At 55.7% G+C, this 15,226-nt stretch overlaps 1 protein-coding gene across 6 annotated transcripts in view; it reads left to right on the top strand.

Moving 5' to 3' along the window:
• PLA2G6 (phospholipase A2 group VI) overlaps positions 1 to 15,226 on the top strand; it is a 61,444-nt gene that overhangs the window by 45,075 nt on the left and 1,143 nt on the right. For 4 of the 6 annotated variants that reach the window (XM_071219061.1, XM_071219062.1, XM_058308803.2 and 1 more), the window contains 6 exons: positions 610 to 688; positions 2,949 to 3,112; positions 5,042 to 5,192; positions 12,027 to 12,163; positions 12,484 to 12,638; positions 14,658 to 14,825. In XM_071219061.1, the coding sequence (XP_071075162.1) occupies positions 610 to 688; positions 2,949 to 3,112; positions 5,042 to 5,192; positions 12,027 to 12,163; positions 12,484 to 12,638; positions 14,658 to 14,825 (854 nt within the window). Of the gene's footprint in view, positions 1 to 609; positions 689 to 2,948; positions 3,113 to 5,041; positions 5,193 to 12,026; positions 12,164 to 12,483; positions 12,639 to 14,153; positions 14,280 to 14,657; positions 14,826 to 15,226 lie in introns of those variants that run through there. The other 2 variants (XR_009188362.2, XM_058308802.2) reach the window with 2 other exon arrangements.

The following is a 15,226-nucleotide window of genomic DNA, read 5'->3' as shown; positions in this document are numbered from 1 at the left end:
GCCCCTTGAGGGGCGGGCACCGCTTTCCAGCCTGCCCTCCTGCCCTCCTGCCCTCCCGCTCTGCTGCTTCGGGAGCCTGCGCTGTGGGGCTGGGCTGCTCATCAGGAGGGGCAGCTGCCCACGGGCCGGACCCGGGCCAGACGGGCGGCAGTGTGGACCGAGAGGCTGGGTGGATCCCAACCCAGAGGCCGCAGGCGGGCTCCCAGGGCACCTGAGGAGTGGGTGGGATAGGGCCCTCCTTCCCGGAGTTAGGCCCCGAGGGACGTCCTGCCTGGACTTTTCAGTCACCTTCCCCTGAGCCTCCCCTGTGAGTCGGGACTCGAATTCTTACCCCAGCAGCCCCCGCTCTGGGGCGTGAGGAGCACCCTGCTCTGGAAAGCGCAGGGCGCACGTGGGGTGGGTGTGCCCCGGGGTGCAGGGGAAGGTCTGAGATCTGAGGAGGAGCAGGAGCTGGACGGGCAGGGGGAGCCAACACGGGGGGCGGGGCACAGCTCATTTCTCCGAGGGCCTGTGGCCCCGGGCGGCCTCGCTGGGAGGCAGGGGCTGCGCTGCGTGGGGAGGGCAGGTGCGGTTTGCCCGGCCCCACGCTCCCCACCCCGGGCTTCGCAGAGCTGCAGGACCTGGTGCACATCTCCCGGGCCCGGAAGCCCGCCTTCATCCTGAGCTCCACGAGGGACGAGAAGCGGACGTAAGTGGCACGGGCGTCCTGGGCGCCTCAACGCGCTAAGGGTGGGGTAGGGTGGGGGTCTGGTTTCAGAGCTTCACAGCCGAGACCCTCTTTGGAGAGCCTGGGTCTGCGCCTTCCCGCACCCCCTCGTCACGGTTTGAGTCGAGGAGATTGCTCAGCCTGCGCTGCGCGGTGGGGAGCCCGCCCCCTCGGGTCCCGCCCCCTCGGGTCCCGCCCCTCCTCTGCCCGCCCCCTTGGATCCCGCCCCCTCGGGCCCCGCCCACTTCCCTGCTCCCTCTGCGAGCCTGCGGGTGGGCTGTGTGCAGGCCCATCCTGGGGCACAGGCGGAGGAGATGGCCTCCAAGAGAAGCCAAGCAGCCCCCAAGGGCCGGCCCCCGAGGCACAGTCCCCGGTGCCTGGCTACCGCCAGCCGGGCAGGTTACCAGGACAGATGTCCTTAGGAACAGCCCCTCTACTGCTCATTGCTTTCCTGAGGTCCTCACCGCCCTCCCGGGGAGGCGCCAGTTACCTTGTCCTGTAGTACCCGAGCAGTTAAGTGACTTGCTCAGGGTCACACAGTGAGTGTCGGCGTGGGCCTCACGCCCAGGCCTTCCGAGTGCGGGTCCTCCCTGCTGCCCAGGCCCGGTCCTGGCCGTTCACCGAGCACCAGCCCTGGCAGGGAACGAGCTCTTCCTTCACGGGGTGCAGCCCCTTTCCGGCACGGGCAGCTCACCCCGTGGCTCTGTCTCTCAGCGCCACAAGAGCCTGCCTCCCCTTGGGCATCCTCCTCGTCACCACGGCCACCCTCTTGTGCCCGGGGTGCATCTGCCTCCATTGGCGTTCTGCCCTTCCCTTCCCGTGCACTTATGTGTACGCACACACACACACACACACACACACACACACCTGTGGACAGACCAGACACAAGAGCTGGGGCCGCCCTGGAGGGACATCTGTCATTTCCTGGTCAGAGGAGGAGGAGGAGACCCAGGGGCACCTGCGAGTCCTCCCCGAGGAGGGGAAAGAGGCCTCTGCTGCCTCTAGGGCTGACCCCTGTGAGGGTCTTGGAACCCCCAGCTCCTCCTGGTGCTGGGTGGATCTCTGGGTGGATCTCTCTTGCCCACCCCGGTCTTGCTCTTGTTCCAGCCTCCCTGGTCGGGGCTCTCCAGGCCTCTAGGGCAGCCCAGCCTCCCTGCCACCCTCTGGGCTCGCTGGGGGCCCAGTCCCTTGACCAGGATGGGACACGGGGCTCTAGAGGTGGCAGGCACGGGCCTCCCTCCTTCCCCGGCTCTCCCCTGGGCGCCTCCTGTGCCCACCGCGCAGAGTGGGCGCTGGGTGTGCAGCACGGCACAGAGCAGGTGCGCCCCCTTCCCTCAGGGAGCTTCCGGTCCAGCGGTGGAGAGAGACACCGACCAGGGAGGGGTAGCAGGGCCCAGGGGAGCCGACCACCGGGGCAGGCCTCTCTGCCGCAGCGAAGCCTAAGCTGAGGGGGAAGCGGGGGAAGGAGACCGGAAGGGCGGTGTGAGCGCAGAGCTGTGGGGGCGTCCCCTCGGGAGGGGCGTGGGGCAGGGGCCCCGTGGGCTCCTAGCCTGACCTAGGGGGACACATCAGGGCACGCGGGGGAGGCTGGCTCAGGAGTCCGCAGAGCCGGGGGCAGAGCCACCCTGCGTCGCTGACCACCTGCGGGACTCTGGGCCAGTCCTCACCCTCCAAGCTTTACTCCTTCGTTTCTTCCAAAATCTGTATTGAGCGTCTACAGCAAGGGCAGGGAGTGTGCACCTCCCAGGGGTCCCTGACGATTAAGTGTCAAGTGCTGGCGCAAGCCCTGCACAGCCCATCGCTGCCTTCCTGTCTCCCTCCTCCCCTGCCTCGGCCGCGCCACCTCCTCCTCCCCGGCCTCTGCCTTGTGGCTGTCCTCTGCCCCCCACCCTGCGGGCTGTGGGCTCCCCAGCCTTCCTCCCCCAGCCTCGACAGCTCACACAGGCTTCTGTCAAGCACCTGCTTGGGGTCAGGCTGAGCCTGGGAATATAGACCTGACCAAAACAGGGCCGCTGCCCCCAGGGAGCTCCCCTGAAGGTGCCTGGCCTCCCCTCACCTGCTCGCGGTCCCCCATCGCGCATTTACCCCCTGAAATACCCTCCACGTATCCGCTCACGGCCTCCGCTCCTCCGCCGTGAGGGCAGGGGCTTTGCCCCAGCGCTGCTGCTCAGGGCCGAGGGAGCGGAGGTGCCGTGCGGGCTCGTGACGGGACCCTCTGCCCCCCGGGTGCTGCCCACCTCAGCCACGACTGCCTGCTCTGCCTGGACGGAGGGGGCGTGAAAGGCCTCGTCATCATCCAGCTCCTCATCGCCATCGAGAAGGCCTCGGGCATCGCCACCAAGGACCTCTTCGACTGGGTGGCGGGGACCAGCACGGGCGGCATCCTGGCCCTGGCCATCCTGCACAGTGAGCGCAGCCCCGGGGCGGCAGGCCGGGTGCGTGGGGCAGAGGGCGCCGAGGTCCTTCGCAGAACTGGGCCAGGAGAGGGCCGAGGGGTCGGGAAGGGCCCGTAAGCCCCGAGAGGGGCAGCAGCAGGTGCTGGGCTCCGAGGCTGGAAGGAGTAAGGCTCGGAGCGCACAGAGCCAGCTGCGCCTGCCCCCCGCGTCGGAGACATTTTAGGGGGCTGCGTCGTCCGCTGCTCCCTGTGCCTCCACAGGGCCTGGCAGCTGCTGAGGAAAGAGCGAACGCCGTTCCTGGGTGGGGGGAGCGGTGGTCTCAGGGATGACGTCAGAGTCCCCGTCCTCCGCTTCATGTTCGCACGGGCATGTTGTGCCCTTAAAGGGGCTGACCCGGAGCCCTGTAGCTCCTCAGTGGGGTTGCTCGGGCTGGACCCGGGCCCCGAGGCCCCCCCCAGGGCTTTCCCGAGGGCACAGGTCACTTGCACCACTGCCTTGCGAAGCTGGGCCTGAGGCCGCAGGGCCAGGGCGCTTCACTTCTTGGACAGACTTCTGGATAGGCCACGTCTCAGCCCCAGGGGGGCTCCTTCCTGGGGCAGGGTGGCTCCCAGAGCACGGCTTCCCCCAAGGAGGACTTGTCCTTGGGCTCAGGATCCCTGCTTCTGTGCTGGCTGGATTTGCTGCCCAAACCTGAATTCAGGTGGTCCAGAGCCGCAAAGGTGCCAGGAGAGAACCATCCCAGGGGCGTGGGGACATCAGGGCACTACCGGCCAGACCTAGGCTGGGTGCAGGGCTGTGGAGCTGAGCCAAGCCTGCGTCCCGCCCTCAGGGGGCCCCGGTAGGATGGGGGAGACTGATGCTCGCTCGTTGGGGTGTTTACAGGGCAGTGTGTGCAGGGCCATGGGCCGGGCAGGCCATGGGGCTGTGGGGACACGGGGCACAGCTAACCCAGGGTGCTGCTGAGAGCAGTGTCCTCTGGAGCTCTGGGAAGAAGGGTCCCCTGTCTGCAAGCTGTGTGGGACTTTACTGTCCACAGCGGTTTATTGGCTAATGTTTTCCTTTCCTTTCCTTTTGATGACTCTCCCTGTATCCCTGGGAGATGAGCAGGGTATCCTCCCCCACCCCTTACAGATGGGGAAACTGAGGACCAGAGAGGATTGATTACCCAGTGGGTCAGGGCAGAGCCAGGACTGAGTGTCTGTCACCCAGCATGCCCACTGCGCTCACACTTGGGCGTCCTCTGGGCCCTCTCCCCGCCTGGCCTCAGGCCACATGCCCCTGCTCTGACCCCGTCCCTGTCTCTTGTGAGGGGGCCCGCCTCCATCCCGCCGGGGCATAAGGTCTGGGGGAGGCAGAGCGACCAGAGGCCCTGGCCTCTCCTTTGGGAAGGGTCACTTCCTTCCCCACAGGCCATTCCGCCCCCAACCTGGCCTTTCATACGGGCAGAAACCGCCCCTTTCAGCAGCCTCGACAGGGTCTCCCAGCCTCCGCTGGCTTGTCCCTGCCTCCCAAGGGTGAAATCGCCCCCTTGACCCTGTTTGTCTTGGGATGCTCAGAGGACAGGGCTGTTCCTTTCCATGACAAACAGGTGGATCCCGCTTTTCTGTGGCCTTAAAGAGAATAATAAAGAGAATAATAAAAATTAGGCACAAAAACAAAATTAAAAGAAAAATTTTAAAAGAGGGGAAAATGTTTAAAAAGCAACAAAATTACTAAAGAGAGGAAAAAAAAGAGAAAAATATTAGGCAGGGCCTTGGGGCTGCCGCAGGGGGTTCTTGCAGTAGGGGTTGTTGCAGGGGAGGCCCTTGGAAGCCCGCCCCCTCCTGCGCCCCTGCCAGCCCGGGTCCTTGCAGCTGGCCCTTGCGGCTGTGCTCAGGGTGTCTCCCCACAGCTGTGCGAGGCGCTGGTGTCTCCCCACCTCCGACCCTTTGCGTCCTAGGCAAGTCCATGGCCTACATGCGCGGCGTGTACTTCCGCATGAAGGACGAGGTGTTCCGGGGCTCGCGGCCCTACGAGTCGGGGCCCTTGGAGGAGTTCCTGAAGCGGGAGTTTGGTGAGCACACCAAGATGACCGACATCAAGAAGCCCAAGTAAGCTTCCTTCCTCAGCCTGGCCGCTGTTCCCGGGGTGAGGGGCCGTGCAGAGCAGCCAACCCCCGCTAGACAGGCCTTTCCTGGACGGCAGATGGAGCATACCCACCCCCAGGGGAGCAGAGGCGGGCCCCGGGCCAGAGACGGAGGGCAGGCAGGGCTGTGCTCTCCCACGGGCACCCCGACCCTCGCCGAGGGCAGGGGAGGAGCCCGGCCTGGCCAGAGAGGACGCGCAGGTCCAGCAGGTGGCCCGAAGAGAGGCCCGGGCCACCCTTCTTCGCGGCCAGCGTGCAGAGGCTTGGCTCTTCCGCCCAGGCAAAAGGAGCCCGAGGAGCTGCTTCCGTTTCAGACAGCACTGGCACCCTGTTCAGGGGTGGTGGGGGTGGGGGGTAATCAGATGGCTCAGGTCAGCCTGCGGCATTCAGCCTACAGCCCTGAGCTAACGGAAGCCAGGCTAGGCCCGAGGGAGCTCGCATTTCCAAGAAGCATTTGTTTGGGAGGCCCAAATCCCATAAGGGTTGTCCCAGGACTCTAAGCCATAGATCCCAGACCTCCAATTGGGCCTGGATGAAAGGTGTGCTGCACGGGTGACCGGGCACGGGGGTGTTTGGAGCATTTCCGGTGTTGGGCAGAGGAGAGATTGAGCTGGCCTCCAGGACTAGGGGGGCTTTTCATAATTAAGTGGACTTTTTATTTTTTTTTAAAGATTTATTTTTGTATTTATTTCTCTCCCCTCACCCCACCCCCCCCAGTTATCTGCTCTCTCTGTCCATTCGCTGTGTGTTCTTCTGTGACCGCTTCTATCCTTAGCAGCAGCACCAGGAATCTGTGTTTCTTTTTGTTGCCTCATCTTGCTTCAGCTCTCCATGTGCGCGGTGCCACTCCTGGGCGGCTCTCCTTACAGAGCGCACTCCTTGCGCATGGGGCTCCCCTCTGCGGGGGACACCCTGCATGGCAGGGCACTACCTGCGCGCATCAGCACTGCGCATGGGCCAGCTCCACACGGGTCAAGGAGGCCCGGGGTTTGAACCGCGGACCTCCCATGTGGTAGGCAGACACCCTATCCATTAGGCCAAATGTGCTTCCCTAAGTGGGCTTTTTATTTTCATTTTAAGAATAATATATATTCTTTTAAGAAAACATGGAAAATACAGAATGTAAAAAGAAGAGGGAAATATCATCCAAAAATTATTAGCTGAAAGATGACGTTTTGTAAATATTTTTGTATATTTTATTCTAGACATTTTCCCTTGTATGTGGTGAAACAGAACAGACATTTAGAAAAGGACATGAAACAGTTGACTATATAATTATAAAGAAAATGCCCACATAACCAGGAGCCAAGTCCAAGAGCCCCACCCCAGTCACGCCTCCTTCCCTCCCGGCCCCGGGTCTGCACCCGCCTGCCGGTCGGGCCCTGATTTCCGCGCTCTTCCTCCTGGTCCTGCCACCGCCAGTGGTTTAGGTTTGGCTCGCTCGGGGTTTGGCTGGAGCCATTTTGCAAGTCGTCACTCACCTCTGCTGCCTTCACTCGGCCTTGCTGCTGGGGGGCAGCCGTACCTCCCCCTTCTCCCTGCTGTCCAGGGAGAACGGGCCCCACGGTGTATTTCTCTGAATTCTTTTGGGGACATCTAGGTCATTCTCAGTCTGGGGCTTTCTTAGGGGCATTTGTGTACCTGGCTTCTCAGGGCCCCGCGCCTGGGTGCAGAGCTTCAGCTGTGTTAGGTGCTGCGTCCTGTTCTCCAAAGTGGCCGCCCCTGTGTCCACTCTGTCAGCGGCACCGAGCGCTCCTGTTGTTCTGCGTTCTTGCTAACATTTGGCTATTGTCAGACGTCTTTATCTGTGCAATCTGGGGGCTTACCTGATGGTGTGGTCCACATGGCTTTCATTTTCATGTTCCACGTTCATATGTTTAAAGGCCATTTGGATTTCTTCTCTTATAAACTGTTCACATGTTTGTTTTCCCATTTTTGGCAAAAGTGGGTTCTGTGATCTTTGGTTTATGAGGCTCCTTAATGATCTATAGGAGTTCTCTTTATGTTTTGAAAACCAGTCCTTTGATGGATATGTTGGTTGGGAAAATACGGGTATGAATCTTTTCTCTTGCTCTGTGATGTGTCTTTCCACTCTCTTTATGGTGTTATTTGATGAATAGAAGCTTTCAATGAAGTAGAAATAATATTTTCCTTTTTACAGTTTGTTCTTTTTGCATCTTGTTTAGGAATCCTTCTCAACCCTAAGGTTGGAAGCTACTCATGTCTGAAAGCATGAAAGATCTCCCTTTCACAACCTAAAATTTCTCCTTTAACCACATTCAAATGTATATTCAGTGCTATTAATTGCATTCACAGTGTTGCGCTACCATCATCTCTACCCATTACTAAAACTTTTCCATCTCCCCAAATAGAAACTTTACAATTTAAAGATTAACTTCCTATTCCCTACCCCGTCCCCACCCCTGGGAACCTGTAATCTAGTTTCTGACTCTATGAAATTCCGTATTCTAATTATTTTATATCAGTTACATCATATAATATTTGTCCTTTTGTATCTGATTTATTTCACTCAATATGATGTCTTCAGGTTCATCCATGTTGTTGCAGGTACTGGAACTTCATTCTTTTTATGGCTGAATAATATTCTATTTTATTTATCTGCTCATCTGTTGATGTACACTGAGTTGCTTCCATCTTTTGGCAATTGTGAATAATACTGCTATGAATATCGGTTTGCAAATACCTGTTTGAGTCCCTGTGTTTTAGTCTGCTAGGTTGCTGACAACCATATTCCAGAAATGGGTTGGCTTTTTCAAAAGGGATTTATTGACTTACACGCTTACGTTTCGTGGATGAGAAGAATGTCCAAATCCAGGCTTCATCGGGCAGTGCTTCCTCCCTGATGACTGGCTGCCAGTGATCTTTGGCTCCTCCGTCACATGGCAAGGCATGTGGTGGCATCTGCTGCCCTCCGCCTTCTCTTCCAGGTTTCTTTACTTTGAGCTTCTCATTCTGTGGCTTTTCTGTCTTTCGTCTGAATTTCATTCTCCTAAAAAGGACTCCAGTAAGAGGATTAAGACCCACCCCGGGCTATGCCTTACCTGAAGCACCTAATCAAAAAGCCCTACTTACAAAACGCCTATTCCAGATATGGGTCAGCCTTAAGAACTTGCTTTCCTGGGGTCCATATAGCTTCAAACCATCAAACCCTGCTTTCAGGTCTTTTCAGTATATACCTAGAAGTGAAATTGCTGGGTCTTATGGTAATTGTATACTTACCTTTCCGAGGAATTGCCAAACTGTTTTCCACAGTGGCCACAACATTTTATATTCCACCATCAACGAACTACTGTTCCTATTTCTCTATACCCTCTCCAACATTTGATTTTTTCCTTTTTTTTTTTAATAGTAGCCATTCTAGCGGGTGGGTGTAAAATGGTATCTCATTTGTGGTTTTGTTTTTTTTTAAAGATTGATTTATTTACTTCATTTTTCTTTATTTGTCCCCTGCTCCCCCAGAGGGTTCTCTCCTCTGTCTGCTTATTGTTTGCTTGCCTTCTCTAGGAGGCACCGGGAATGGAACCCAGGACCTCCCACATGAGAGGCAAGTGCCCAATGGCCTGAGTCACATCTGCTTCTTGCAGGTTGCAGCGTCTGCTGGCTTGTGGCATCTGCTCATTGCGGTGGGGGCAGCACCTAGCTTGCTGGGTCAGGGCACATCTAGCTTGTTGTGAGGGGGGCAGCATCTACTTGTCTTTTTTTAGGAAGCACCAGGACCCAAACTCAGGACCTCCCATGTGGTAGGTGGGCGCCCAACTGGTTGAGCCACATCTGCTTCCCTCATTGTGGTTTTGATTTGTATTTTCCTAATGGCTGATGACATTGAGACTGTTATCATGTGCTTTTTGGTCATTTATATATCTCCTTTGGAGAAATGTCTGTTCAAATCTTTTGCCCATTTTTAAATTGGATTGTCCAGTTTTATCTCTTTATTTGTTATTGGTCTGTTAAGGTCTTCTGTTTCTTCTTGAAAATGTTTAGGTAATGTGTTTCTTTCTAGGGATTTGTCCATTTCATCTAGGTTATCTAATTTGTTGGTAACTCAGTTGTTCATAGTATCCTCTTTTTTTTTAAAAGATTTCTTTTAAAAATATATTTCTCCCATCCCCTTGTTGTTTTCACTTTCTGTGTCTGTTTGTCTTCTTTGTTTCTTTAGGAGGCACCAGGAACCAAAGGTTTATCTGGGAATATCTTAATCTCTCCCTTATTTTTAAAAAAGTTTTGCCAGATATAGAAGTCTTGGTTTGCAATTAATTTCTTTTGTCACTTTGAATATATCATCCCACTGTCTTCTTTTGCCATGGTTTCTGATGAGAAATTGGCAGTTAATCTCATTGGGGCTCTCTTGTACATAACATATTGCTTCTTGCAGCTTTCAGGATCCTTTTTTTTGTCTTCGGCATTCAAAAGTTTGATTATAATGTGTCTAGGTGTGGATCTCTTTGAGTTTATCCTGTTTGGGGTCATTGAGCTGCTTGGATTTGTATGTTTATGTCTTTCATTAAATTTGGGAAGTTTTCAGCCATTATTTCTTTGACTGTTCTTCCTTCCCCTTTCTCTTTTCTTCCTCTGGGATTCCCATAGTGCATATATTGGTAACCTTGATGTGTCTCCAGGTGTCCCTGCTACTTTTCTTCATTTTTTTTCCTTTTTGCTCCTCAGACTGAATAATATCACTTGTCTTATCTTTGTGTTCATGGATTCTTTCTTCTGCCAGCTGCAATCTGTTCTTGAAATCCTCTAGGGAATTTTTATTTCTGTTATTGTAGTCTTCACCTCCAGTGTTTCTGACAGGTTCTTTTTTCATTTTTTATCATTTCTCTTTATTGAAATTCTCATTTTATTCATATATAATTTTCCTGATGTCCTTTGGTTATTTCTCCATGTCTTCTTTTAGCTCTTTGAGCATACTTAAGACCATTTACTTAAAATCTTTGTCTAGTATGTCCAAAGTCTGGTATTTTCTATTGCCGGTTTCTGATATTTTATCTTGCTTCTTTGAATGGGCCATCATTTCCTGTTTCTTTGCATGCCTAGTAATCTTTTGTGGCACACTGTACATCATAATATTTTAGTGTGTTAACTCTATAATTTAGTCTGTGACGTGTCTTTTACCTTAAGTTTGTATCCAGCTAGTGATATAGCAGAGATTTCCTTTAATGGCAGGAGTTAACAAAAACAAACAAAAAACCCACCTTCCACAGTCCTTGCAGATTGACTCTGTGTTGACTGTGCTCTCTTTCAGAGTTTGGCTCTCCTCCCAGTGAACCCGAAGAGTAGCTTTAGGCAGAAGAATATGATCTTCTCCTGTCTTTTCTGAGCATGTGTCTTGGTCTGGGAATTCTCTTCTGGCCTTAGGAAATCTCCCATTTTCCCAGATTGGAATGCCTCCTCTTTTCCCTGTGTAATAGTCTTTCCCCCTAGTCCTGGGTATTCTATTATATATCTTAAAACTTATAATCCTGCAATTTGATTGTTCTATACACTGATTTATCATAGCTGCCTGCAAGTTGCTTCTGCATTGAGGGCAAACTCTGGGACAGTGAGCCAGAGCCAAGTGCCCTGGTTTGGTCCTTCGGGTCTCCACCACACAGATTGGTACCGACATGCGTGCGTCCCACTCTGCACATGGGTGTTACTTTGCTCCCTCCAGAACCAGGACCAGGCTCGACACCAAGCTGGGGAAGGGTGGGAAAGGGCCAGCAATGGTGCCACAAGGTTTTCCTACTGTTTTAACTTGCCTCTTTCTTGATTTCACACACCTGGATAAACTGTTTCCAGGTCTCTGAGAAAAAAATGGTTCTGCTGGTTTTTGCCAGTTGTGTAAAGATTCTGTGGGGAGACAGAACCCTGGAGCATCACACTCCACCACCTTAGTGATATCACTCCTATACATATTAGTTTTTATTGGTGCTGTGCCAGTTTATACTGCCAGCAGTATTTATGGGTATCTGTTACCTTCAAACTAGGTAGGAGTCTCCTGTAATATGTTAAGAGATTTACATGGTAGAACGTTTAAAAGTTACCAAATGTTACAGAGTGAACTTTTACAGAGTAAAAGTTACCAAATGTTACAGAGTGCACCTCTGTCCTGGAGCCAGTCACCCTGCAGCTATCCCAAAGGTGACTCACTGTTGCCAGGTTCTGCTCTGAGCAAATCTTCCTTCCTCCCTTTCTCCCTCCCCACTCCTTCCCTATTTTCTTTCCTTTCCTTTCCTTTCCTTCCTTTCCTTCCTTTCTTTGTATACTAAGCACACTGTCCTGAACCTTCTCTTCTCCACTTAACCGTAAATCTTGACACTCATTCCGTATTTGTTTCTGAAGCGCTTCCTCAGCCGTTTTACAGCGACACAGAACCCTGCTGTGTAGTGAACTACGGTGCATTGAACCATCCTGTTGACGGATAGTTCATTTGTTTTTACAACCAGCGCTGCCATTAACAGCCTTGTCCATGCCGGTCCCCCACGTTAGAGCTCTGAGGAGGTACTCCCAGAGGCATTCCTGGGTCTAAGGATAAACCCGATGGCGATTTGGATGAAGATTGCCAAATTGCCCTCCCGAGGCTGTACCAGTCTGACACTCGCTGAGCACTGAAGGATGGAGCCTACTAGGGATTTGGGGGTTTTGATCAGAGGAGAGGAAGAAACGCCCTGTTCACAGGAGGAGAGGCCGGGGCCTGGGGGAGGGGCAGTTCTGCTCCCCGGGCCCGGGGCGTGAGTGTTGGACGAGGAGAATGGTGGACGAGTGCATGGCTCCCTTTCCCCTCGTTTGACTCCAGGGTGATGCTGACAGGAACACTGTCTGACCGGCAGCCTGCTGAACTCCACCTCTTCCGGAACTACGATGCTCCGGACACCGCTCGAGAGCCTCGTTTCTGCCAGAACATCAACCTAAGGCCTCTAACTCATCCCTCAGGTTAAACCATGTTGGATGCACCTGCGGGAAGGCGATTGGCCCCGGGAGGCTGAGGGGTACGGTTGCGAGTTGTCAGTTGCTGCTGGCACCCCCGCCCCACCCCGTACCACACCATGCCCCTGCTCTTCTGCGCCGAGTATTGGCCGAGGGCAGGCAGGTAGAGGAGGCCCCTGGAGGCCCTCCGCGGCCTCCGGCCTCCTATCAGGACTCGGGAGGTCTTCCCAGCCCCCTCCTTCCCACCAGTCCCCCTCCCCGCGGCACCCCCCACGTGCATACCCTGAGACGGAGGTGTCCCACTGGGCCCCGCTCTGCCTCCCCAGACCAGCTGGTGTGGCGGGCAGCGCGCAGCAGCGGGGCAGCCCCCACCTACTTCCGGCCCAACGGGCGCTTCCTGGACGGCGGGCTGCTGGCCAACAACCCCACGCTGGACGCCATGACCGAGATCCACGAGTACAACCAGGACCTGATCCGCAAGGTGAGGGCCTCCGCGGGGCCCGGGGAGGGGCGCGGGCATAGCCCGCAGCCCCCCGTTTCAGCCAGCCTCAGGATGGCCCCCCGGAGAGCGGAGGGCTCGGGTCCCCACCTTCCTTCGTGTGCGCTCCCGCAGCTGGAGCTCGCGCGGGAGCCTGTCTGATGCGTAGCGTCTGCCCGAGGCACTGTGCTAAGCAGGCCTCTAGGCTGGACGGCGTGGTGACGAGCGTGGATCAGCCAGTAGCACCCGCTGCGAGTGGGGAGGGCGGCTGGCTCGCTGTGTTCTTGCCGGTCCCGGCCACGCCACCCTGGAGCATGCGCCCAGGCCGCGACCACAGGCTTGCCCCGGACGAGCTTACAGCTAGTGGGCAGGCGTGCCCCTCGCACGTGTTTCCAGCACTGTGAAAGAGGTCTGGGCAGGCCCAGGAGGAGGGTCAAGAGGGCTGAGGAGCCTGGGTGCCGGGCAAAGCCTCCATGAAGGGGTCCCCATCCCGTGGCCTTTGGGGTTGGGCAGTGCAGAGCCAGTGACTCGGAGGAGGAGCTTAGGCGGTGGAGGGAGACCCCAGGCTCCACGAGGCAGTGTGTGCGGTGGTGGGAGCACGGCCTGTGGCCTCAGGTGGGTCCAGGCCCCAACCCTTCCCTTCATCTGCTGGGTTGAATAGTGGAATTGACCTGGGGTGGCTCTAAGGATTCGACGCGCCATGGTCCATGACATGTTTGGAACAGGGAGCCTGTGCCATTTCCTTGCTGGCTGTGTGGTTACCAAATGGCCCCGACATTTGGTACGGTGGTGCAGTGCCTGCGCTGTCAGAGAGGGGACGCCCTCTAGGGGCCAGGCAGGGCAGGGCGGCTTCCTGAAGGACCAGGCGCTCTCCTGGCTCAGAGGTCCTGAACCTTTTTTGTTCCTTGGGCCCCTTTGCCAGTCAGAGGAAATCCACAGACCCCTTCTCAGAATGCAGCGGCAGATAGTTTTATGACACTCAACATCGGCATGTCTTTAAATTAAATTTTTGCATTCTTCAAAATTACATTTGACAACTTTCCCATCAATACCTGATAACTTAACATGGTTTAACATCTGTTCAAAATCATTTTTGGCAAACATTTAGAAATTCGAGTTTTCCCACAATGCCATAAAACCATCTCCGCCATCCTTACCAACCTTTTTGCAGGCAGTTATCCACTGCACTCAGAATGCACTATGTCAAAATAAAAATCATACTAAGTCCGCGCTATACTGTGTATTATTTAATAAATATGTCACATCTGCACCACCATGTCCCCACAAGAATGTTTTTTTTTTTTAATTTTCAGTTCAAGCTCACAGACTCCCTGAAATCTTTCCACAGACCCCTTGGGGGTCCTTGGACCCCTGTTATAGAACCCGAGCCCTAGATGGTCAGATGGGACAGGCCTCAGACTCAACCCCAGTCACCTACTGTGGTTGAGGAGCCTGGGGTCAGAGTGGAAATGGCTCACCCAAGGTCACTGAGCTTTTTGTCATCGAATATTCTGGCAGCACAGAGCCATGGAGCCAAGCCTCAGCTCCCCCACCAGTGGCTTGGCAAGCCTCTAGACCCCCACGAGCTTCGCTGGGAGTCAGCACTTGTGAAGCAGGTGGTTGACGTACTGGCTGCAGCACTAGGTGAGATACGCTGTAGATGCCTGGCAAGTAGCAGAAACCACTGAAGGTCACTCCCTTGCCTTGCCTGGCCACTGCCTTGACCTTGCACCAGGCAGCAGTCAGCCCTTGAAGAAGGATGCCCAGAGCTGCTGTCTGTGGCCCACAAAGTGCTCTCACAAGCCGCTCTGGGTCCAGGCCCAGTCCTGGCTACAGGGGCTGGGCGGGGAAGGCGCCAGGCTGTGCTCCAGCCCCCGGAGGCCGGTGCACCTCCCCTCAGGCGCGCTGCAGAGCTCCAGCTCTGGGCGTCTCTCTGACTCTCTGCCCGGGGCGTCCCCACCTGTGGGAAGGCCCCCAGGTGGGGAAGGTCTCCTCGGACCCCCTCTGTCTTGTTCACCACAGGGCCAGGGCCACAAGGTGAAGAAGCTCTCCCTCGTCGTCTCTCTGGGGACGGGGAGGTCCCCGCAGGTGCCCGTGACCTGTGTGGACGTCTTTCGCCCCAGCAACCCCTGGGAACTGGCCAAGACTGTTTTTGGGGCCAAAGAACTGGGCAAAATGGTGGTGGACTGTGTGAGTAGGGTCCCTTCCCAGGTCTGCTGCTTTGGGGTCTCCAGCCCCAGCGAGATCCCCTCACCCTCCTCCCGGGGGGCCTTTGGGGCCATGAGAGATGGCAGACCTCAGAGTTCCTGATTCAGGGGCTCAGTGCTGGACAGGAGCCCGCGGGAGCCCCCAGAGGAGGGGTTCTCAAATGGTTTTTAACTCTGGTGAGGTGGCCCAGAATAGAGGATGGACAAAAGCCCCAGGGGGTGGGGGCATGGAGCCTGGTGCTGCCCCCCCCATGCCCACCCTGGGCTGGCTCTGTTCACCCCGAGCTGGCTCTGTCCACTGCATACGGAATGAGGGGCAGTTGCTCAAGCCACGTCCCTGAGAGGCAGCCAGGCCAGGCCCTGCCCTGGGTGGGACTCTGGGAC

Source organism: Dasypus novemcinctus, chromosome 12 (assembly GCF_030445035.2).
Source record: "Dasypus novemcinctus isolate mDasNov1 chromosome 12, mDasNov1.1.hap2, whole genome shotgun sequence".
NCBI lineage: Eukaryota > Metazoa > Chordata > Mammalia > Cingulata > Dasypodidae > Dasypus > Dasypus novemcinctus.
This window is presented reverse-complemented; position numbering and strand designations above follow the sequence as displayed.